The sequence below is a fragment of the Leptopilina boulardi genome, unplaced genomic scaffold (assembly GCF_019393585.1).
Source record: "Leptopilina boulardi isolate dan_hultmark-lab unplaced genomic scaffold, ZJU_Lbou_2.1 LbouV2_169, whole genome shotgun sequence".
NCBI classification, from domain to species: Eukaryota; Metazoa; Arthropoda; class Insecta; order Hymenoptera; family Figitidae; genus Leptopilina; species Leptopilina boulardi.
Window position 1 is genome coordinate 1,350,863 of NW_026137717.1, and position 25,317 is coordinate 1,376,179.

Here is a 25,317-nt window from a genome sequence, read left to right on the forward strand (position 1 = left end):
GCAATAAAATCTTGTGCCTAAGAAAAATTGAATTTTTTTGGGAACTTTTTTGTGATTTTGGATTTTTGGGTCGGATGACTTTTTGGTGGTAATAGGTGTCTTCCTCTACTTGGATTTGGCTGTCAATTTTTTTCTACACTTTTAGGTGTATTTTGTGCAAGAAATTGCAATAAAATCTTGTGCCTAAGAAAAATTGAATTTTTTTGGGAACTTTTTTGTGATTTTGGATTTTTGGGTCGGATGACTTTTTGGTGGTAATAGGTGTCTTCCTCTACTTGGATTTGGCTGTCAATTTTTTTCTACACTTTTAGGTGTATTTTGTGCAAGAAATTGCAATAAAATCTTGTGCCTAAGAAAAATTGAATTTTTTTGGGAACTTTTTTGTGATTTTGGATTTTTGGGTCGGATGACTTTTTGGTGGTAATAGGTGTCTTCCTCTACTTGGATTTGGCTGTCAATTTTTTTCTACACTTTTAGGTGTATTTTGTGCAAGAAATTGCAATAAAATCTTGTGCCTAAGAAAAATTGAATTTTTTTGGGAACTTTTTTGTGATTTTGGATTTTTGGGTCGGATGACTTTTTGGTGGTAATAGGTGTCTTCCTCTACTTGGATTTGGCTGTCAATTTTTTTCTACACTTTTAGGTGTATTTTGTGCAAGAAATTGCAATAAAATCTTGTGCCTAAGAAAAATTGAATTTTTTTGGGAACTTTTTTGTGATTTTGGATTTTTGGGTCGGATGACTTTTTGGTGGTAATAGGTGTCTTCCTCTACTCGGATTTGGCTGTCAATTTTTTTCTACACTTTTAGGTGTATTTTGTGCAAGAAATTGCAATAAAATCTTGTGCCTAAGAAAAATTGAATTTTTTTGGGAACTTTTTTGTGATTTTGGATTTTTGGGTCGGATGACTTTTTGGTGGTAATAGGTGTCTTCCTCTACTCGGATTTGGCTGTCAATTTTTTTCTACACTTTTAGGTGTATTTTGTGCAAGAAATTGCAATAAAATCTTGTGCCTAAGAAAAATTGAATTTTTTTGGGAACTTTTTTGTGATTTTGGATTTTTGGGTCGGATGACTTTTTGGTGGTAATAGGTGTCTTCCTCTACTCGTATTTGGCTGTCAATTTCTTTCTACACTTTTAGGTGTATTTTGTGCAAGAAATTGCAATAAAATCTTGTGCCTATGAAAAATTGAATTTTTTTGGGAACTTTTTTGTGATTTTGGATTTTTGGGTCGGATGACTTTTTGGTGGTAATAGGTGTCTTCCTCTACTCGTATTTGGCTGTCAATTTTTTTCTACTCTTTTAGGTGTATTTTGTGCAAGAAATTGCAATAAAATCTTGTGCCTAAGAAAAATTGAATTTTTTTGGGAACTTTTTTGTGATTTTGGATTTTTGGGTCGGATGACTTTTTGGTGGTAATAGGTGTCTTCCTCTACTCGGATTTGGCTGTCAATTTTCTTCTACACTTTTAGGTGTATTTTGTGCAAGAAATTGCAATAAAATCTTGTGCCTATGAAAAATTGAATTTTTTTGGGAACTTTTTTGTGATTTTGGATTTTTGGGTCGGATGACTTTTTGGTGGTAATAGGTGTGTTCCTCTACTCGTATTTGGCTGTCAATTTTTTTCTACTTTTTTAGGTGTATTTTGTGCAAGAAATTGCAATAAAATCTTGTGCCTAAGAAAAATTGAATTTTTTTGGGAACTTTTTTGTGATTTTGGATTTTTGGGTCGGATGACTTTTTGGTGGTAATAGGTGTCTTCCTCTACTCGGATTTGGCTGTCAATTTTTTTCTACACTTTTAGGTGTATTTTGTGCAAGAAATTGCAATAAAATCTTGTGCCTAAGAAAAATTGAATTTTTTTGGGAACTTTTTTGTGATTTTGGATTTTTGGGTCGGATGACTTTTTGGTGGTAATAGGTGTCTTCCTCTACTCGTATTTGGCTGTCAATTTCTTTCTACACTTTTAGGTGTATTTTGTGCAAGAAATTGCAATAAAATCTTGTGCCTATGAAAAATTGAATTTTTTTGGGAACTTTTTTGTGATTTTGGATTTTTGGGTCGGATGACTTTTTGGTGGTAATAGGTGTCTTCCTCTACTCGGATTTGGCTGTCAATTTTCTTCTACACTTTTAGGTGTATTTTGTGCAAGAAATTGCAATAAAATCTTGTGCCTATGAAAAATTGAATTTTTTTGGGAACTTTTTTGTGATTTTGGATTTTTGGGTCGGATGACTTTTTGGTGGTAATAGGTGTGTTCCTCTACTCGTATTTGGCTGTCAATTTTTTTCTACTTTTTTAGGTGTATTTTGTGCAAGAAATTGCAATAAAATCTTGTGCCTAAGAAAAATTGAATTTTTTTGGGAACTTTTTTGTGATTTTGGATTTTTGGGTCGGATGACTTTTTGGTGGTAATAGGTGTCTTCCTCTACTCGGATTTGGCTGTCAATTTTTTTCTACACTTTTAGGTGTATTTTGTGCAAGAAATTGCAATGAAATCTTGTGCCTAAGAAAAATTGAATTTTTTTGGGAACTTTTTTGTGATTTTAGATTTTTGGGTCGGATGACTTTTTGGTGGTAATAGGTGTTTTCCTCTACTCGGATTTGGCTGTCAATTTTTTTCTACACTTTTAGGAGTATTTTGTGCAAGAATATGCATTAAAATCGTCTGCCTAAGAAAAATTGAATTTTTTTGGGAACTTTTTTGTGATTTTGGATTTTTGGGTCGGATGACTTTTTGGTGGTAATAGGTGTCTTCCTCTACTCGTATTTGGCTGTCAATTTTTTTCTACACTTTTAGGTGTATTTTGTGCAAGAAATTGCAATAAAATCTTGTGCCTAAGAAAAATTGAATTTTTTTGGGAACTTTTTTGTGATTTTAGATTTTTGGGTCGGATGACTTTTTGGTGGTAATAGGTATTTTCCTCTACTCGGATTTGGCTGTCAATTTTTTTCTACACTTTTAGGAGTATTTTGTTCAAGAATATGCATTAAAATCGTCTGCCTAAGAAAAATTGAATTTTTTTGGGAACTTTTTTTGTGATTTTGGATTTTTTGGTCGGATGACTTTTTGGTGGTAATAGGTGTCTTCCTCTACTCGTATTTGGCTGTCAATTTTTTTCTACTCTTTTAGGTGTATTTTGTGCAAGAAATTGCAATAAAATCTTGTGCCTAAGAAAAATTGAATTTTTTTGGGAACTTTTTTGTGATTTTGGATTTTTGGGTCGGATGACTTTTTGGTGGTAATAGGTGTCTTGCTCTACTCGTATTTGGCTGTCAATTTTTTTCTACTCTTTTAGGTGTATTTTGTGCAAGAAATTGCAATAAAATCTTGTGCCTAAGAAAAATTGAATTTTTTTGGGAACTTTTTTGTGATTTTGGATTTTTGGGTCGGATGACTTTTTGGTGGTAATAGGTGTCTTCCTCAACTCGGATTTGGCTGTCAATTTTTTTTTACACTTTTAGGTGTATTTTGTGCAAGAAATTGCAATAAAATCGTCTGCCTAAGAAAAATTAAATTTTTTTGTGAACTTTTTTGTGATTTTGGATTTTTGGGTCGGATGACTTTTTGGTGGTAATAGGTGTCTTCCTCTACTCGGATTTGGCTGTCAATTTTTTTCTACACTTTTAGGAGTATTTTGTGCAAGAATATGCATTAAAATCGTCTGCCTAAGAAAAATTGAATTTTTTTGGGAACTTTTTTGTGATTTTGGATTTTTGGGTCGGATGACTTTTTGGTGGTAATAGGTGTCTTCCTCTACTCGGATTTGGCTGTCAATTTTTTTCTACACTTTTAGGTGTATTTTGTGCAAGAAATTGCAATGAAATCTTGTGCCTAAGAAAAATTGAATTTTTTTGGGAACTTTTTTGTGATTTTAGATTTTTGGGTCGGATGACTTTTTGGTGGTAATAGGTGTTTTCCTCTACTCGGATTTGGCTGTCAATTTTTTTCTACACTTTTAGGAGTATTTTGTGCAAGAATATGCATTAAAATCGTCTGCCTAAGAAAAATTGAATTTTTTTGGGAACTTTTTTGTGATTTTGGATTTTTGGGTCGGATGACTTTTTGGTGGTAATAGGTGTCTTCCTCTACTCGTATTTGGCTGTCAATTTTTTTCTACACTTTTAGGTGTATTTTGTGCAAGAAATTGCAATAAAATCTTGTGCCTAAGAAAAATTGAATTTTTTTGGGAACTTTTTTGTGATTTTAGATTTTTGGGTCGGATGACTTTTTGGTGGTAATAGGTATTTTCCTCTACTCGGATTTGGCTGTCAATTTTTTTCTACACTTTTAGGAGTATTTTGTTCAAGAATATGCATTAAAATCGTCTGCCTAAGAAAAATTGAATTTTTTTGGGAACTTTTTTGTGATTTTGGATTTTTTGGTCGGATGACTTTTTGGTGGTAATAGGTGTCTTCCTCTACTCGTATTTGGCTGTCAATTTTTTTCTACTCTTTTAGGTGTATTTTGTGCAAGAAATTGCAATAAAATCTTGTGCCTAAGAAAAATTGAATTTTTTTGGGAACTTTTTTGTGATTTTGGATTTTTGGGTCGGATGACTTTTTGGTGGTAATAGGTGTCTTGCTCTACTCGTATTTGGCTGTCAATTTTTTTCTACTCTTTTAGGTGTATTTTGTGCAAGAAATTGCAATAAAATCTTGTGCCTAAGAAAAATTGAATTTTTTTGGGAACTTTTTTGTGATTTTGGATTTTTGGGTCGGATGACTTTTTGGTGGTAATAGGTGTCTTCCTCTACTCGTATTTGGCTGTCAATTTTTTTCTACACTTTTAGGTGTATTTTATGCAAGAAATTGCAATAAAATCGTCTGCCTAAGAAAAATTGAATTTTTTTGAAAATTTTTTCATGATTGGGTTTGACTTAATGGTGGTTTATATATTATATATATTATATATTATAACATGCTTTTTTAAAAGTTAGACGAGAACTGAGGATAAAAACAATCAACAATGGTTTTAATAAAAAATAAAGGGACTGCCATTATTTATAATGATCTTATTCATACCCATGAAAAAATAAAAATAGTTTTTTCTAATTTAGAAAAAAAACAATATTGTTTTTTGAAATCTACTGAAAACTCACTTTTACTTTTTAACATTACATAACAATGTAATTAAAAGAACAATTAATTATAGTGTAACAATATGAAATATTATATACAAACATATTATTAAATATTATATATTTATATATAAATAATAGTAATAAATGTATATAAATATGTGTATATGTTATGTAATAATTAATTAATGTTGAATTTAAATTATTAATTTTAAAACAATATTATTTACTTACTTTATACTTTTGTCGTTGACGTAAATACCATTTGAATAAAATTTGTCTTTTCCATTTTTCAAAAAACTCTTTTTCAAACACAATAAATAGTCAGTATTTTTTTTATCTTTTTTATTAATAATTTTTATTAAAAATACAATTAAAACTTTCATCTAGCAATTATATTTTGTATTCTCTATATAAGATAAAAATATTTGTATACCTTAAAAAAATAATCTATTCAACATCTTAAAATAATATAAAAAAATAATTTTTTTTTGTAAAAATACTGTTGTTAAATGACTTCAATTGAGTACTTATATTTTGTCTTCTAATTTTTCTTTTCTCTTCCTTTTCACCTATTTTCTTCCAAATAACTCTGAAAAAAATTTTGTATTTATTTATTAATAAATATAATTGCATGAAAATGACCATTTTTTGTAATTATGGCAAAATACTAACTTGTTCTGCCATTTTAGTAAGCACTTGTGACATCTCGAATCCAGTCTGTTGAACCATTTCATACAAGTGTCCTTCTTTTCTTTCCAATAATCTAAAAGGATGATTTATTTCCTGAAAAAATAGAAAATTTTTTTAAATTTTTATTATAAAAATTAATTTTATAATAAAAATATTTTAATATTGAATTGATATTATAATTTTTAGTTTAATTGTCACTGTGATGAAGTATAAACAAGGGTGCGATAGTTAAACGTGAAATTTGACACGGTTGGGTCGGTAGAAATTATAACAGCAGAGTAGCAGTTAGGCGTAAAGGTGCATTCACACTGTCTTTAAGAAAACTGTTTTATTTACTAAAATATGAACTTTCATCACTCACCACAATGGATCCAGCTTCCATGACAATAAATTTATCACAATCCATAACTGTATTCAATCTATGAGCAATAATGAGAACAGTACAATCTTTAAATCGTTTTCTAATTGTTTTTTGAATTAAATCATCAGTTTGTGGATCAACATTAGCCGTAGCCTCATCCAATACCAAAATTCGACTCTTTCTTACAATGGCCCTTGCCAAACAAAGTAATTGTCTCTGTCCCACACTAAAATTTGCTCCACCATCTGAAACTCTCGCCTCCAAACCAGCCTCCATTTTGACAATTGTCTCCTTTAATTCCACTTCACTCAAAGCCCTCCAAAGTTCCTCGTCATTAAACTTATCAAATGGATCCAAATTCATTCGTAGACTTCCGGCAAATAATAATGGTTCCTGTGGAATAATACTGAGTTTCGATCGTAAATCATAGAGTGCCATTTTACTTGTTGGTATTCCATCAATGTAAATTTCACCCTCCAAGTGTGCCAATCGAAATAGTGACGTAATTAATGACGATTTTCCCGCACCTGTTCTTCCAACAATTCCCACTTTCTCCTTTGGTTGAATTGTAAAATTTAAATTTTTCAACACCGCCTCCTTTGTTGGATTATAATGCAACGAGACATTACGAAATTCAATTCCACCCTCCTTGGGCCAATCATTAGGAATTCTATTACCAGGACCACTTTCGAGACATTTTTCGACATCAATTTTTGTATATTCAACAACACGTTCAACTGAAGTCATTTGATTTTCCATATCTGCCGTTTGCATTATTCCCCACTGCAACATACCCGAGAGTAGTATACATTGTGAGACGACAAGACCAATATTTCCCGTATTTTCACCAATGTCGACCAATATAAATGAATAGACAACAATACCAACGTAAATTGCACAAAGAAATTCAAGATAGTAGCCAAATATTCTTGTACATGAGAAAAAAATATACCACGATGATGAATGAAGATCCTGATGATTGTCAAATTCATTGGTTAATATTTTTTCGGCACCAAATGCTCTTATTGTCGTAAGACCATGAAGTGTTGCACTCAAATGATTGACAACTGGTGAACGAGCTGTAAATTTTGAGGTTATGATACATATGTTCTAGTTATTCTCTGATATGGATAAAAAAATTAGTATTGACTCACTTATTCCTTCGAGGCGTTTAACACTGCGGCTCGTTTTGATGAAGATTTCCTTAAGAATGTAGAAAATACAACCCATAATTATGGTGGGAATAAGTAGCCATTGATTGACACTTGTTGTGATAATGATTACAGCCAGCAAGAGTAGACCAATTTGTATAACGTCCAACATGCTGATTGGCAGAAGCCTATCAACTGCTCCAATATCTTTTGAGAATCTGTTAATGTAAAATTATTCTTATAAATTTTGAGGGAAGAATTAATTGCTATGATAGTTTGTATTAACATAGCAACCGTTGCCATATGGTAACTCCTACATTAAAAACCGTTGTGAATATAAGCAGTCGTTAATTATGAGTAAATTAATTAATTACAAATTAATTATTAAATTATTAGGAAATAAATTGTTATTTTTGGGGTATCAAAAAACGTTGCAGATCATTTTGATTCCAAAAAGAGATCAAAATGATCCAAATTTTGTCTCATTTTAGTGGTAAAATGTATGTCAATTGTTTATTTTAAAATGTCAAAAAATCTGTCAATAAATTTTTAGGTTTTGTCCAACAGTTTTTAAAAAAATATTTAAGTCAATTTACTGTTTTCATCACTGAAATCATTAAAACCATTTTATTGATCCGTTTTGGCCTAACCAAATTGTAGTCGATCGAAACAAAGTTTTCTGAATTATCTTGTAGTAATTAAAATAAAAAACGCGGCATGCTAAATTTTCCATTTTAATACCTAATGTAATTATTACTTTATTTTAGGAATTATCATCTCTTCATTTGAAAACACCAATAATAATAACAGTCGATACAAATGGTCTGCAATGAAAATACCTGAATGCTGAACACTTAGACTCAACGAATCCACTGGATAAATAAAAAAAATTATTTCAAAGCTCTTGTCGATTTCGCAAAAATTAAGGTCATTAGCATAATTTTTTAAATTATGCAAATAGATTTGAATTCGCTTTTGGAATGTTTAATATTTCAAAGTATTTTACGGATCTCCTACAATTATCTATCGGCTTCTCAAAATGAGGATATTTTTGTGATGTATTTATTTTTTTTATTTTTTATTTATTTATTTATATTTGTGGGAATCACCGGACTTCCGTAATAAAATGTCCATATAAAATATTCGGATTCTGTTACGATCGTAAAAGAAAATTCTCAAGAATTTTTAAATTATATAGCTGTTAAAATAATAAATATAATCGTGATTTTTAAATAATGCTTTTTATTTACTAAAAATTGTGTTTGAATTTAACTGTTGAAATTTGTTATTTTTGTTAACCCATTGTTTGTTAACCCATTAGGTATTATAAAATAAAGAAAAATTAAAAATTTTTGTTAACCCAGTGTTAATTTTATTACATTTTAAAGAAAAAAAGTCACTACAATTTTTCGACAGTTACGTGAAAAACATTCTTTTAATACATATTTTTCTTTTTACACATTCCTGAAAATTCTTTAAAAATTGAGAAATGATTTTAAATTCTCATGATCTCACACGTTTAAAACAATTTTCACTTTAAAAAAGCCTGATTTGATAGTTTAGTATTTGGTTGAAACAACCAACTTTGTTTCAATGTCAACAAAATTAGATTACTCCAAATCTGATCAATAAAATGGTTTTAACGATTTCAGTGATGAAAACAGTAAATTGACTTAAATATTTTTTTAAAAACTGTTGGACAAAACCTAAAAAATTGACAGATTTTTTGACATTTTAAAATAAACAATTGACATACATTTTTCCACTAAAATGAGACAAAATTTGGATCATTTTGATCTCTTTTTGGAATCAAAATGATCTGCAACGTTTTTTGATACCCCAAAAATAACTGTGATTAATAACTACGTAATTCTAATGGAATTAATTAATTCCTAAGTAATTCTAATCAAATTAATGAACAACTAAGTAATTCTATTCAACTAAATTAATTACAAACTATTATATTCTTAGCAAATTAATTACTTATTACGAAATTCGTATTAAATTAATTAATTGCTATGTAATCTTTAGCAAGTTAATTAATTACTACGTATTTCTTATTAAATTAATTAATTAGTAATTAATTCTAATCAAATTAATTCATTCATAAATAATTCTATTTAAATTTATTAATTACTAACTATGTAATTCTTAGCAAATTAATTATTCATTACGAAATTCTATTAAAATTAATTACTAACTATGTAATTTTTAGCAAATTAATTAGTTACTGCGTAATTCTTATTAAATTAATTAATTAGTAAATAATTTTAATGAAATCAATGAACAACTAAATAATTCTAATCAAATAATTTATTTATTATGAAATTCTTATTAAATTAATTAATTATCAAGTAATTCTAATTTAATTAATTAATTCCCAAGAATTTCTATTAAAATTATTAATAACAATTTAATCTTTTTGAAATAAATTAATTATTACGTAATTCTTATCATATTAATTAAATAGTAAGTAATTCTAATAAAATTAAATTATTCCTTCATAATTATATATTAAAATTAATTTAGAAGAATGTAATTTTTAGCAATTAAATTAATTTGTACGAAATTCGCATCAAGTTAATTACTACGTAATTCTATTCAAGTTAAATAATTACTATATAATTTTTAGCAAATTAATTAATTACTTTTTAATTCATATCAAATTAATTAATTACTATGTAAATCTTAACAAATTAAGTAATTACTATGTAATTCCAAACTAATTAATTACTATGTAATGCCAAACTAATTAATTACTATGTAATTCCAATCTAATTAATTAATTACTAATTATTATGTAATTCTAACGTAAATAATTACTAATTAATTTTCAAAGGAATACTAATCAAATTAGTTAATTACCAAGTAATTGATACCAAATTAATTAATTTATATGTATTTCTTACCAAATTAATTATTAACTATGTAATTTCAATCTAATTAATTACTTAATAATTATTAATTAATTTCAAATGGAATACCAATCAAATTAATTACTTATTAATTACTAAACAATTTTTTATAAATTAATTAATTACTAGGTAATTCTTAACGAATTAATTAATTACTAAAGAATTATTTCCAATCAATATAATTAATGACTATTTAATTATTAGTAAATTAATTAATTACTATGAATTCCTAGCAAATTAATTAATTACGTAGTACTTATATCAAAATTAATTACGTTATTAATAATATCCTAATTAAATATCAAAAATTAACCCACCTGTTTAGAATTCGACCCGAAGGATTGTTATGAAAAAATGCCATCGTCGCCCTAATAATTCTTGAGAACATTGAAGCGTGCAATCTCTGCGATGCCCTCATGCACATTTCATAAAACACAAACACCTGCACAAAGACCATAATAATCGTCAATAGAATCAAAATTCCATAAATCTCAATATACCAATATCTATCAAATCCATCGTCATTCCTTCCATTGAGAATAATTGATTTATTTAATTTCTCCTCAACATTCACCCAAACGGCAACAAAATAATCACCACCACTGGCAACAACTTGATTCAAAATACTAATGACAAACATCATTATCACAAAACACCAACTACCCACGGCCTTGAAATATGAAAAATAGACCTTTCCGGATATTCTTCCAAAACTACGATGTTCACCCAATTCCTCGGCTTCCTGTTCCTGTATCTTCAATTCCAATGGATCATCATCAGTTATCAATGGCGGATTATCCAAATTGTCATCCGTTTCATCAATAACATCATCAGTTGCTTGTAAAACTTTCATTAAATCTAAATTTGAATTTTGAAGTTCTTGAAAAGTTCCACTAGCTTCGATGGATCCGTTATTGAGGACATAAATTTTGGCGACATTCTTCAAATATTGAAACTGATGGGTTACCAAAATTCTCGTCGTACCACGAAGATAATCATTGATACATTGTTGAAAAATAAGTCTCCCAACTCGTGTATCAACGGCTGATAGGGGATCATCAAGGAGATAAATATCAGCCTCTGAATAGACAGCTCGTGCTAAATTAATTCTAGCTCGTTGTCCTCCACTCAATGTTATACCTGGAAAAAATTAAATTCCCAATATTCGGAGACTTGGTACTAAGTCTTGGTACTACTTTGGTACCAAGTCTCCGAATGTTGGGAATTTAGTACCAAGTTTCCTAATGTTGAAAATTTGGTACTAAAGCAAATTCCAAAATCTTTGGCAGCAGCATTACCAGCTTTGTTAATTTTTAGATTTTATCCCAACATTCGGAGACTTTATACTAATTTTCCAATTCCCATATCTTTTGCCAGAATAGATTACCAGCTTTGTTAATTTTTCGGGTAAATTTTTGATAAAAATAAAAAATTAACAAAGCTTGTAATTTGCTACCAAAAGATTTTGGAATTTCCTTAAGTAACAAATTCCCAACATTCGGAGACTTGTTACTAAATTTCCAATATTCGGAGACTTGGTACTAAAGCAATTCCAAAATCTTTAGCCAAAAAAGATTACCAGCTATGTTAATTTGGTAAATGGATAAAAAAATAAAATAACCTTTTTCACCAATTAGCGTTTGATCCTTATCGGGAAACATTGCAAGATCATGATCCAATTGACAAACATTGATGACAGCTTCGTAGCGTTTTTTTTCCATTGGACGACCAAAGAGAATATTTTGTCGAATGCTTGAGGCAAAAATCCATGCCTCCTGACTCACGTAGGCAATTTTTCCCTTAACACAAAGACTACCTGAAGTTAGTGGCAATTCACGTAGAATTGCATGAAAAAAACTCGATTTTCCCGAACCCACTTGACCAATAACTGCTGTAATTAAACCATTCATGGCTTTAAAATTAATTTTATTTAATGTATCACGTTTACATATTGTTGACCATTTTGCCGATGCATTTTTTAATTCGACAATATTTTCCTTTGTAATTAATTTATCAGTGGAATTATTTAAATGTTCCATTTCTGTAGAATTTAAAAAATTCTCAAGACGCTTAATGGCAGCCATTGCTTTTGCAATTCTTTGAACACCTAAAAAAAATTTTGATGAAAAAAAATTATTTCTAAATTAAATTTCTATTTTTTTTCTAATTGTGATTAAATTAATTAATTAATTTATTAATTATTATAAAAATAGAAAAAATCCTCACTGAATTGTAAGCAGATATTCACGGAATATCTCATATTATTGTAATATGATGTTATAATATAAACAGTTTGTGCTGATAAAGGATTTCCCATTAAGGCATATGTAACAATTGTCACAAAGAGACATAAACGAGGGATGTAAGAGTCGAAGGACATTTGAACGGCATCGACAAATGAACATTTTTTAATTGCACTAATTTCCTTCCTGTTCAAAAAAAAGGAGATAAAAACAATTTCTGATGAAATAATTATTACTATTGAGCTGGCTAGATAATAAATTTCTCTCAAGTTGATCGTTAATAATAATCATTCAATCAATTATAAATGCTTCAGCTATTCGAAAAAAAAATTATATAAAAAATATTTCTTTTTCTCTGTATTTCAAAGATAATTATTATTATTAATGAAATAACCTTAGAATAGTTAAATTAATTAAATCATTTTTAATAAATTACTTTATTATTTATTGCCATTTGATTTGTGATTAATTAAATAGGATATAATTAAATTAAAATTAAGGGGAAATTTATTATTAGTTACTAATTAATTAATTATTAGATATTAATTATCAAATTATTAAATAATTATTAGTAAATTAATTTATTACTAGGGAATTATAAGTAAACTAATTAATTACTAGGTAATTCTTATCAAATTAATTAATTACTAAGTAATTCTAATGAAATTAATTCATTTCTTAGAAACTATTATCAAATTAATTAATTAGTATTTAATTCTTATCAAATTAATTAATTTTATGTAATTCTAATGAAATTAATTCAGTAATTCATAATTATTAGTAAATTAATTAATCACTAAAGAATGTATATCAAATTAATTAATTACTATTTAATTCTTATCAAATTAATTACATACTATGGAATTCCCTAGTAAATTAATTAATTTCTAAGTAATTCTAATGAAATTAATTCAATAATTAATAATCATTACTAAATTAATTAATTCCTAAAGAATTCCTATCAAATTAATTAATTAATTACTATTTAATTCTTTTTAAATTAATTTCTAAGTATTTCTAATGAAATTAATTCAATAATTAGTAATTACAAGTAAATTAATTAATCCCTAAAGAATTCCTATCAAATTAATTAATTAGTATGTATTTCTTACCAAATTAATTAATTATTATGTAATTATTAGTAAATAAATTAATTATTATAGAATTTCCTTGCAAATTAATTACAATGTAATTCTTTTCAAATTAATTAATTTGTAAGTTTTGAGTAATAATTAATAATTAATAGGCAATAATTAGTAATTCATTCATCAGTGTTATTTAAGTATTAATTAATAATTATATGGGTGAAATTAATTATGTACTGTTTTTTTTATTGTTTGATTAATAATAAAAAGTTATGGAAACTTACGCTCTCAATTGATTAACAAGATGTGAAAATGGTTTTTCCCAGGCATACATTTTTATTACTTGTACTCCACTAATTATTTCATTCATCAAACGAAGTCTTTCATCAGTCTTGAATGAGGATTTAATCGTTATTTTTGGAACGTGTAATCCAATCGAAACTAAAAAATGTCAATATTATGAAAACTTTATTGATAATTTGCTTGTATTAAAAAAATTTTTTTTTAATTATATCAAATTAATATTTAATATTAACTGCCTTTAATTAATTAATGTACAATATTACTTAATTAATTAATATTTAAATAGTACTCAATTAATTAATTTTACAATTGTAATTAATTAATTAATTATTTTTACAATTGTAATTAATTAATTATTATTAATCGTAATTAATTATAACAATGTACATTTATTATTGTAAATTTTTTTTTTGTAATTATATATATATATATAAATATATATGAATAAATACCTAAAATTGGAATTAAAAGAAATAGTATTAAAATTCCATAAATTGCTGCAGATTTAACTTCAGTGTACATAATGTAGGCAATTATAATTGCCTGAATTGGTGATATCCAAAAATAATGTAAATCATTTAATGCATAATCCAAACTATGAACATCGTTACTTAATAAATTAACAATCTGTAATTACAGACAATATTTTTATTATCATTTTTTCACATACATATATAAAATATTTTAATTTTTTTAAATTTCATTATTGTTATTATAATGCCTAATTATTTTACTATTGTTATTATTATTATTTTTTTATGCGAAGGGTAAAGTGAAAATTATTATTATTATTATTTTTATAATAATAATTATTATTATTATTGATTTTTTAACTTACTTGACCAACAGTTGTACCTTCGTCAATTGTACCTTTGGATAATCTTAAAATTTTTCTATAAACCAATGTACTGCAACCAAGACGAATTTTCATGCCCATATGGGTCATTCCATGTAGTGCGAGATTAAAAATTATACAATGAATAATTAAACATAAAACAAGACCAGCTGCCCAATAAAAAACTTCACTATTTGTAAATGCCTCGCCACTATTGAAAAATGTCAATAATTTTGCCAAAAATACCGGTTGACATATTCTACAAAAATTAAAATTTTATTTTCATAATTATAATAAATTTTTTTTTTTTTTTGAGTAAAATTCAAAAAAAAAAAAAAAAAAAACAATTTTTTTCTAACCTCACGACAATTTCAGTGAACGCTTGAAAGCAACCAATGAATATTATTCTTTTACCAAAACATTTTGCAAGTATTTTAATTAAATTTGGTTTTGATTTGCCAATTTTTTGACATTTTATTTCCTCATTGTTCCATATTTTTAATAAATTATCACCCAAACGATGACTAGAATGTTCTTTAAGTGGTGAATAAAGATCAGTTACCTCCAATTCTTTTTTATTTCCGAGAAAAAAAATTTTATACAACCATCTATAATATGAAAATTAGAAAACTAATTAATTATTATTATTATTATTATTATTTTAATTTATATTTCAATTTCATTATATTCTTACAAAAATATAGAAGCAACAATTTTTTTTTCAAATTTTGTAATTTTTTTTCGATAAAACACTTTATATGGAATGGGCTAGGGTGGGTCATTCCATATCGAGTGTTCTTTTGTATAAATAAAAAAAAATTATTATATTTTTTAATAATTTCAGATAGAAAATTATTGGGTTAATAGATTTATACAAATTTGGTCATTCCATATTAAAATTAATTGGGTCATTTCATTACGAATTTTTTTTTTTATATATATATCTCTATATATATATATATATATTATAAATACTTACGAAAAGGTGAGAACTGAAAAAATATTTGCATTTTCTCTAGGGTGTTTGACTTCCTTTTTTTCATTTTTGTCCATTTCTGAAATAATTTTACAATTGTCAGTAAAATAGTAATAATAATAATAATAATAATAATAATAATAATAATAATAATAATAATAATAATAATAATAATAATAATAATAATGAAATTTATTTTTAGTATTAAACAAATTTTTTCACCATCACTGATTATTTATTAAATAAAATATTTAAAATTGAAACCTATGCTTCAAGATCACTGCACATGTTAAAAAACAAGTTATTAACAACACTAATAATGAAAGAATGTCATAAAATGATAAAACAAAGTTGTAATTATTTATAAATAATGATGGAATGTACTTTTTTTTTTTTTTTGATTAAAAATTAATCAATTTTTTTATAATAATATTATTATTATTTTTGTTGTTTTGATAAAAAAATCATTTTTAGTACCAAAAGAAAAACATTTTTTAAAAAATATGAAAAAATTTTTCCAGAAAAAAAAAAAATTAAAATTTTTTCAAGAAAAATAGAAAAAAAAAATGATTTTTAACTAATAATTTTTTAATCTTACCTAGACGAAGTTTAGATGAGGAATAAAATGCCACTAATTATATCATCATATGATTTGAATAAATTTATTGTTTTTTTTCTGTTTAGAAGAAAAAAAAAAAAAAAAAAAAAAAAGAAAAACCAGTTTATTGAAATGAGATGCCTTTTATTATCATATATCGCTGAAGGAGAAGGGAAGATCTGCTAATATTAATAAAGAAGTAGATCAGGAATTTGCCGTCATTACATTTATATACGTATATATAATATGTACATGAGTAAATCTAAAAGAATTTTGATAATAATAAATTTTCCAATAATAATCGCATTTACCTCGAAAGAATTTGTAAAACTGGTTAAATTTTATTTATTTTTTTTTTTATAAATTTTCAATTAATATTCAATTTGATTATCCAATAATAATTGGAAATTATGTAATTAAATGTAAATGTTTTTTTTTTTTTTTTTTTAAATAGATTCCGTATTGGTTATATTGTGTTTAAAATTTTTTTTAACAATGTTAATTATTTTTTTTTTTTTTTATTGAAATAATTATTAATATTCAATTTTTTTTTTCGAAACATAATTTACAAAATGAATTGATTGACTTATTTATGAACTTTCATTTAAAATTGAAAATAAAAAATCAAAAGAGATAAAAAAAAAGATACAAAAAGAAATATATTATGAAACAGAAAGAAATATAGAAAATAAAAAATGGAGATACAAAAAAATATATAGAAATTAAAAAAAAAATGCTAATGTAAATTAAAAATTAATTAAAAGGCGATAAATTAAGACAGAATATCATTTTATTTCATTCAATTATAGAGATAGATAAAAATTAAAATTTTAATTTTTTTTCAAATCTTTTTTCTTTTATCCTCCAATATATATATAATCTATCTATAATATACTTCATTATATTTTCCTTAGTATCTGGTTGAAAAAATGTTAATTCAACGTATTTCACTTTTTCATTACGAATACGATAATATCCATTAACATAATCAATATTAAAAACCATATATGGCAAAAGAATATTTTCTTCAATATTATTTAATAAAATATTATTAACCCTTGCACTTATATATGAATCATTTATTTTAAATTTATAAACAATTTTCACATCATTATTACCCATAAAATGAACACGTTCCATTGCTGGTAATAATTCATTTGTTGTTGATATAAAATTTTGTAAAGAAATTTTTTTACCAATTTTACCGACAAATAATTTTTTAAAATCATTTACATTTCTCACCTCAGTTGCATATAATATTTCTGATATTTTTAATGGTGTAATATGAATTTGTCTAATTGACAAACGATATATTGCTTGTCTCATTAATATCCCTTCATTTGCATTTGAACCAATTCTATGATATCCTTGATGTAAATAATTTTCCAATGAATAAAAATCAAGAAAACTCATTGATTCATAGGCACGTTGTTGTATAAATTCCTGATGTACAAAATTAATTGGTTTCAATAATTCAATGAATTTTCTATCTTTATTATTATTAGAATAAGTTGTGGAAATTAATTTATTTGCCTCCCATTCGGATAAATACGGATTGTCGAGAAATTCCCAATACAATTAGTGCATGAAATTCTTCGGAATTTTGTAATTTTAATTTCATCCAATTCTTTGGTTCTTTATTATATTTCATTAAATTAAATCTAAAAGTCACCGAATCAGAAAAGCGGACATAGTGGAAAAAGTGATTTAAGCGCTTCCAGTCGCAGCAACGAAATAAGTTTGATTTCGTCTGACTTAGACAACGAGACAAACAAAAAGAAAAACTTCGGAGGAAAGTGAATACGGACTTTAGTCATACACTAAATCCAAGGTTCACATTAAAGATCCACGACCTGGATTGTCTTATCCAGGAAGAAGAAGTGCAATAAAGTTTGCAAGAAGTGCACAAAAAGCCAGAAAGCAGAAAAGTGACAGTTCTGGTATCCAAACAATAAGAAATAAAATACGACGTTTTGGTCTCCGAATCTGATCAAGATTGGAGGTTTAAGGCCGTTTTAGTCTCCCAATCTGATAAAGATTGGAGGTTTAAGCGTTATAGACTCCGAATCTAATCAAGATTGGAGGTTTAAAGCCGTTGAAGTCTCCGAATCTGATCATGATTGGAGGTTTACCCGTTTTAGTCTCCGAATCTGATCAAGATTGGAAGTTTAAAGTCCTTTTAGTCTCTGAATATGATCAAAATTGAAGGTTTAAGGCTTTATTCGCAAAAGTCACCGAATAAAAAACGGTCATACCACAGAAATTGGTACACCTACGAGAAACAGAGACTTCCTGATCAAAGTTGGAGACTCCAATAAGAAGGCATTTACTGTAGAGGTCACAAAAAGCGTTTGGAAGCATTGGGATACTACATCTAAGGTTCACATTAAAGATCCACGACCTGGATTGTCTTACCCAGGAAGAAGAAGTGCAATAAAGTTTGCAAGAAGTGCCCAAAAAACCAGAAAGCAAAAAAGTGAAGGTTTTGGTACTCAAACAATAAGGAATAAAACCCACCGTTTTAGTCTCCGATTCTAATCAAGATTGGAGGGTTAAAACCGTTTTAGTCTCCGAATCTGATCAAGATTGGAGGTTTAAGGCCGTTTTAGTCTCCGAATCTGATCAAAAATTGAGGTTTAAGCGGTTAAGTCTCCGAATCTAATCAAGGTTGGAGGTTTAAAGCTGTTTTCGTCTCCGAATATTATTAAAATTGGAGGTTTAAGCGTTTTAGTCTCCGAATTTGATTAAGCTTGAAGGTTTAAGGCTGTTTTGGTTTCCGAATCTGATAAAGATTGGAAGTTTAAGACCGTTTTAGTCTTCGAATCTGATCAAGCTCGGAGGTTTAAGGCCATTTTAGTCTCCGAATCTAATCAAGTTTGAACGTTTAAGACCCTTTTAGTCTCCGAATCTAATTAAGATTTTAGGTTTAAGGCCGTTTTAGTCTCCGAATCTGATCAAGCTTGGAGGTTTAAGACCGTTTTAGTCTTCGAATCTAATCAAGATTTTAGGTTTAAGGCCGTTTTAGTCTCCGAATCTGATCAAGCTTGGAGGTTTAAGACCGTTTTAGTCTTCGAATCTAATCAAGATTTTAGGTTTAAGGCCGTTTTAGTCTCCGAATCTGATCAAGCTTGGAGGTTTAAGACCGTTTTAGTCTTCGAATCTGATCAAGCTCGGAGGTTTAAGGCTTAAAACGCAAAAGTCACAGAATAAAAAGCGGTTATACTGGAGAAATTGGTACTTCTACGTGAAACGGAGACTTTCTTATAAAAATCGTAGGAGATCTTAGATAGAAGGTTCACAATGGAGATCAACGAACCGGATTTTCTCACCGAGAAGGAAGAGGGCTCCAGGTATCTGCCTTGGATACCAATGGTTATGCAGATTTTCCACTTCCCTCGTTAAATAAAAAAAAATGTAGTCGAATACGTTTGATTGAAAATGTATAAATAAAGAATTAGCGCTTTAAATGTTGAATTAATTGCGTTGAAAATTAATTGTCCGTGAATAAAAGAGAGCAAACAAATTATAGAAATAACAGAACAGGTAAGTAGAAAAAAATTACATAATGTAAACTTACCATTAATTAATCATTAATTACCATTAATGTTTAAATTAATTTTCTTCATAAATTTTTCTTTTCATAAATTAAAATATATCGTATGAATGGATACCAATTTCCTACTATTATAATTTTTAATTTAATTGAATTAATTTAATTGAATTAATTAAATTGATTAATTAAATTAATTAATTACATTGATTAATTAAATTTTAATTCAAATATGAAATTGATTTTCGAAACTTATATGTTTAAATAGTAACTGTCGAAAATATTTCTACGAATTTAATAGATAGTTTGCAAATTTGTTTTAACTAAAGTTGAATTTACATTTTATAAATAATTTATGTGAACGTGACATTCAAAATTGAATAAATTTTTTTTTCTTTCGAAATTATTGTAAAATGTTCACATAGTTGTTGATTCAGTTGTTTCAAAAAAGAATCCACGTGGAAGAATAATTCTACTAATTATTTTTTGTTTTTCATAAAAAAAAGTAATTTCCTGTGGAAATAATACACGTATTATATGAAATAAAAAAGCGAAATTATATTATTAGATTATTTATTGAATATAATTATTTATTTACATATTTCTTGGAATTTCTTGAAAATCATCATGGGTAGTTATAAAATCTCATTTGGTTGATTTAAAAATTCCCTATTAGTTTCCAATTCATGTAATTGATCCATAATTAATTTTATTTTTCTTTCTCTAGTTACATCTTTAAAATATGATAATTCAATTAATTTAACAGTTTCATCACCAATAGTATAATCATTAATTTCACCAATTTTAAATTTAGTTCCCGGCAATAGAATATGTTGTTCGACATTATTTTTTAAAACATTTTTAACACGAGCACAAATATAGGGTGTATGCATTTTAAATTGATAAAGTACTTTAACATATCCATGATCATTTAATAAATTAACTTGTTCCATTGCTGATAATACTTCTGTCATTGTTGGTGTAAAATTTGGTAAAATAAAAAATTTATTTTTATTTTGAATTATATTTTCAATGTCAATTAAACTTTTAATTTCAGTTGTAAATAAATTTTTAAAAACTTTTACTTGTGTACTTTGAGTTTGTCTAATTGCCAAACGATATATTGCTTGTTTCATTAATATTGCTTCGTTTGTATTATATTGAATTCTTTTAAATCCTCGATGTAAATAATTTTCTAATGAATAAAAATCAATAAAACTCATTGATTCATAGGCACGATATTGTATAAATTCATCGCGTACATTATTTATTGGTTTAAATAATTCAATTAATTTTCTATCATTCGATCCATAACTGGATGAAATTTGTTGATTTGCCTCCCATTCGGATAAATATGGATTGTCAAGTATGTCTAAATACAATAGATTATAATATTCTTCTGGATTTTTAATTTTCATATGTGACCAATTTATTGGTTCTTTATCGGCATTTATCCAATCGATAATAAATGCTTCTTCATTTTTTTGATTGCTAAATATATAGGTAAATAAAATATCTTGAATATTATTTGGTAGACGATATTTTTTTTGTCGCGCAATTGTTATTGCATTATTTTGTTTATTCTCTCTATTTATAAGTGACATTAGTCGTGAACAAAAAGAATTTGGTGATCTTTTGATTCTTGTATTTTCACAAAAACCATTGTCACTGATGATTTGGATTTTTGTTTCTGCATTCTCTGAACGTTCAAATGGAAAATGATTTTGTAGATTCACTTCTTGTTTTGTGTCTTCATTTAGAAGATTAATTTTTCTGTAAGATTTTTTATTTTTTATTTGTGTCATGACAATTGGAATTTCAGATTCGGTTTCGGTGACTGATCGTAATTGAGGATAATTATTTCCAAGTTTGATGAATTTGTAACCATATCCAAAACTTTTGTCATCAATTGTTCGATAGTAAATCCATTTGCCGGATAATTTTTCATATTTAGTATAAGCATTACTGTAAATATTAACGAATTTAATGAGAAATTTATTGACGATATTGAATTTAATAGATTTTCCGATTTTATTGATTAGGTGGCCAAGTGAACGAAAAGCCGATTTAGCAAGGGAGAAAATAAATCCAAAACCCGGATCAATATAACGAACACTTGCCACTGCAATTTCACTCAACATTTCTTTTTGTAATTTAAAGGAAATGTCGATAATTCCCTTCTCTCCTACCTGCGACACCGATTCACGTAGAAGTAATGTTGAGAATTTAATTTCCTGTTTTGCTAATTCCAATGCTGTGCTTCGTAAGAGAAATTTATTTACAACCATTCCAATTTCAGAAAAAAAATTCACAGCCATTAATCCATCCATTGTGCATAATCCCGGTGCAATGTCAAGATTTCTTTTCGTAAATGATTGAACACACGTGTAGAATGGTAGTAAATTAAGTCCAAAATCAATCCACCATTCTTTTCTCGTTGCATCATAACCTTCGGTATTCAATTGTGACAACATCTTTTCTTTACGATCACCAGCTATTCGATTTATAAAATTGGTAAAATTCTCCCTTGCATTTTTTATCTCTCTAAAATCTCTGTCGCGAAACTGCTCCCATTTTGATAAACCCAATTGTTGACGAAATTTATAATCATCAGTTTTATGTATTAGCCTTATGGTATTATTGTTACGAATTAAAGCATAGTAAACGATGTCACCAGTTCGTTGATAGTGAAATTTTAGAAGATCATCAGAATCTCTTAATTGTTGTGTTTCTCCTGCTCCGAGTATTCCCGGACCTGCATAAAAAGCTTTATACAATCCACTGGAAATTTCCACAATTTCTTGGTTTTTAATTTCCTCACCAAACAAATCTTCAATTGTATCTTTTTCATATTGGAAATATTTATCAGCAATATTTCTATTTTGTTGTTCAAATAATTTGTTTAGCTTTGGTAACTTCTGGGTTAAATTTCCACTGAGGCATGAAAATTCATCCGGATTATTTTTGTACCTAATTACCTCATCCTCGAAATCCTTCTTCAATTCGAAACAGTTTCTTGCTATTAAATTTCTAGCTATTTGTGTACGATTTTGATAGCCCGACATTAGAAGTAAATACTGATAACGTGAATCCTTTTGTTGTGCTATTCTCGCTTTAGTAATTGTCATTTTCAAATGGGTGAACAATAATTCCAAAGCTTTTGTCACATGTTCGGGATTAATGACAATGTTTTGTGTTGTTTCATCATTATCTCTATTTTCGGTGACATAATAGAGTAATGCAGGTAGTGTAAATATTTGAACAAGGGATTTATCCATTTCATTGGAATTAATAAGTTCCTCAATTGCATGTGCTAAACCTAAATATTCCTCGAATTTATTTGTTTCTTTGGTATCAGAATTTTTAGATTCAAAAATTTCTTTAAAACTATCATGCGATGAACCCGAAAGTATAAACATTGCACCAGCTTGTGCGTAAATAAATTCTACGGATGTTAAACTAATATTATGATTTGGTAATGGAAACAGTGGAAGCAAATAATCGTTAAATACCCTTTCGAAAACAATCTTCGGTAATGTGGAATTCAATCTTATTTTCATTTCTTGGATCAGTTCTCCTACATCCTTTGTTTCTGATTCCCGAGTTACGTTCAGAATAAATCCATAAATATTTCCATATTTATCAAAAACCATTGAAGTGATTATTCTTTTAAATAATTCGTTGACAAATATTGGATCGGGATATTCATTTGGTTTACCTCCGTAAATATCACTTCCATTAATTATTTCCTTGATGAGAATAATTTTCTTCTTATTAATATTGTTTGGTGTTTCATTTGGTGATTCTAGGTAGCGATAAATTCCTTCTGCAACTGGTAACAATTGGAGTTTCTCTTCTTCAGTTATAAAATGTTTTGAGAATAAAAAATCACTCATTGTGTTCATGTAGCTGAACATTGAGACAAGATGAACTGTCTCCTGAATGGTGTTCAATGAAAAAACGTCCATTTTTGAATTGTAATTATAAAAACTGAAACAAAATAATTTTTCCTTAATATTTTTCGATAGGATTAAATTTTATTTAGATAATTGGAGGCTTTCTTTGAGAAATAATACTGGTGAAAAAAAAAAATTTTCCCCTACTTCTTTTCTCAAGATTCAAAATCGAATTTGCTTATTAAACATTTTTTTTAGAATTGAAAAAAAATTGGTAAAAATTAACTAATAATAGAAAATTTATTAAATTCGCATGATTACGAATCTGATGTTAGTTTTTCAAAATTCAAAATGGCGGACCCAAAATGTCGACCAAAAAAATTTAAAAATCGCTCAAATTTGTTAAAAAATCGTTACTCGGGGATTTTTGGGGTCACTGATTTCAAATTTGATGTTTGTTTTTCAAAATTCAAAATATCAGATCAAAAATAATAACTCGGGATTATTTGATGTCACTTATAACGAATTCTTATGTCAGTGTTATAAATTTCAAAATAATGTATTCAATATAATGAATGTTTTTTCTTTATTTTATCAAATTAAATTCAAATGAACGTTATTAAATATTAGATTAATATTAAGAAAATCATAAAAATTGTATTTATTATTAAATTGAAATTTCAGAAAAAAAAAATTTTTTTTTCTTTATTTCTATTACTATTGTAAATTTTACTTACCATTAGTCAGTTACAATGACGTATAATTTATTATTATAAAGAGAAATAATTAATTTTGTCACATAAAATAAAAACAAAAAAAAATTTTTTTTTTTATCTATATCAAAATGAATATATGACAAAAATTTATATACATATATTAATTTATTATGTTATAATAATTTTTTGTTTTTTCTTTTCTTCTTATATAGAAGAAAATTTGTTCTTTTTCTATGTTTTACATAAAATATAATATTGACACATGTTTAATTGTGTTTCTAGTTATTGAATTTGTTCAAATGATAAATATAATAGAATTTTATGTAAATCATGAATATTATACAGTATTGAGTATGAGAAATAATGAAACTTGTTATTTCCAAAAAAATGAATAAATTTTCTTTTTCTTTTTTAAATAATATATTTTAAAGAAAATTAATAACATTTTAAAATTATTTTTTTTTCAAATTCAACATTTCTTCTATTTATAAATAATAGATGTAATAAAAAAATGTGACAATGAAAAAAAAAAAATTAATAATAATAATAATAATAATAATAATAATAATAATATTAATAATAATATTAATAATAATAATAAAAAAATTAATAATAAAAATAAAAATTATGGTAATAATAAATTAATAATTGTTAAATTTTTTTGTCACGTGGAATTATAAAAACCTTCAATTATACAAACGAAGATTCATTTGTGTAAATATTATTTTTATTAAACACATAACAGTCACAAGTGTTTAAATAATTTTTCTTTATCCACTGAAAAACTATTGTCGAGTCTAATTTTTTTTCACAATATTAAAAAGAAATTTCATCATTCAAAAAAAAATGAGGTATATTTGCAAAAAGCAAATATTTTAATGAAAATTTACATATAAATTAAAAAAAAGAAATT

The 25,317-nt window shown here is 26.5% G+C and overlaps 2 protein-coding genes across 5 annotated transcripts; both read right to left on the bottom strand.

Annotated features, from left to right (window-relative positions):
* Positions 1 to 5,410: 5,410 nt before the first annotated feature.
* On the bottom strand, positions 5,411 to 19,993 carry LOC127277568 (probable multidrug resistance-associated protein lethal(2)03659). 4 transcript variants are annotated; one of them, XM_051298805.1, is made up of 15 exons: positions 19,820 to 19,993; positions 17,485 to 17,685; positions 16,243 to 16,320; positions 15,648 to 15,723; positions 15,028 to 15,276; positions 14,672 to 14,927; positions 14,286 to 14,460; positions 13,815 to 13,971; positions 12,429 to 12,631; positions 11,824 to 12,309; positions 10,520 to 11,342; positions 7,291 to 7,505; positions 6,137 to 7,215; positions 5,758 to 5,868; positions 5,411 to 5,674 (listed from the first exon to the last, which is right to left on the bottom strand). In XM_051298805.1, the coding sequence occupies exons 4-15, from the start codon at positions 15,719 to 15,721 to the stop codon at positions 5,651 to 5,653; spliced, it is 3,852 nt and encodes a 1,283-aa protein (XP_051154762.1). In that variant the 5' UTR covers positions 15,722 to 15,723; positions 16,243 to 16,320; positions 17,485 to 17,685; positions 19,820 to 19,993; the 3' UTR covers positions 5,411 to 5,650. The 4 variants fall into 4 exon arrangements, with proteins under 4 accessions (XP_051154762.1, XP_051154764.1, XP_051154763.1 ...); XM_051298807.1 differs by lacking the exon at positions 15,028 to 15,276; XM_051298806.1 differs by lacking the exons at positions 16,243 to 16,320; positions 17,485 to 17,685; positions 19,820 to 19,993 and adding an exon at positions 15,909 to 15,957.
* A 355-nt stretch (positions 19,994 to 20,348) lies between these two features.
* LOC127277571 (uncharacterized) lies at positions 20,349 to 24,562 on the bottom strand. The gene is made up of 2 exons (XM_051298816.1): positions 24,426 to 24,562; positions 20,349 to 23,782 (listed from the first exon to the last, which is right to left on the bottom strand). Exon 2 carries the CDS (start codon positions 23,758 to 23,760, stop codon positions 20,428 to 20,430), a length of 3,333 nt encoding a protein of 1,110 aa, XP_051154773.1. The 5' UTR covers positions 23,761 to 23,782; positions 24,426 to 24,562; the 3' UTR covers positions 20,349 to 20,427.
* Positions 24,563 to 25,317: the final 755 nt, after the last annotated feature.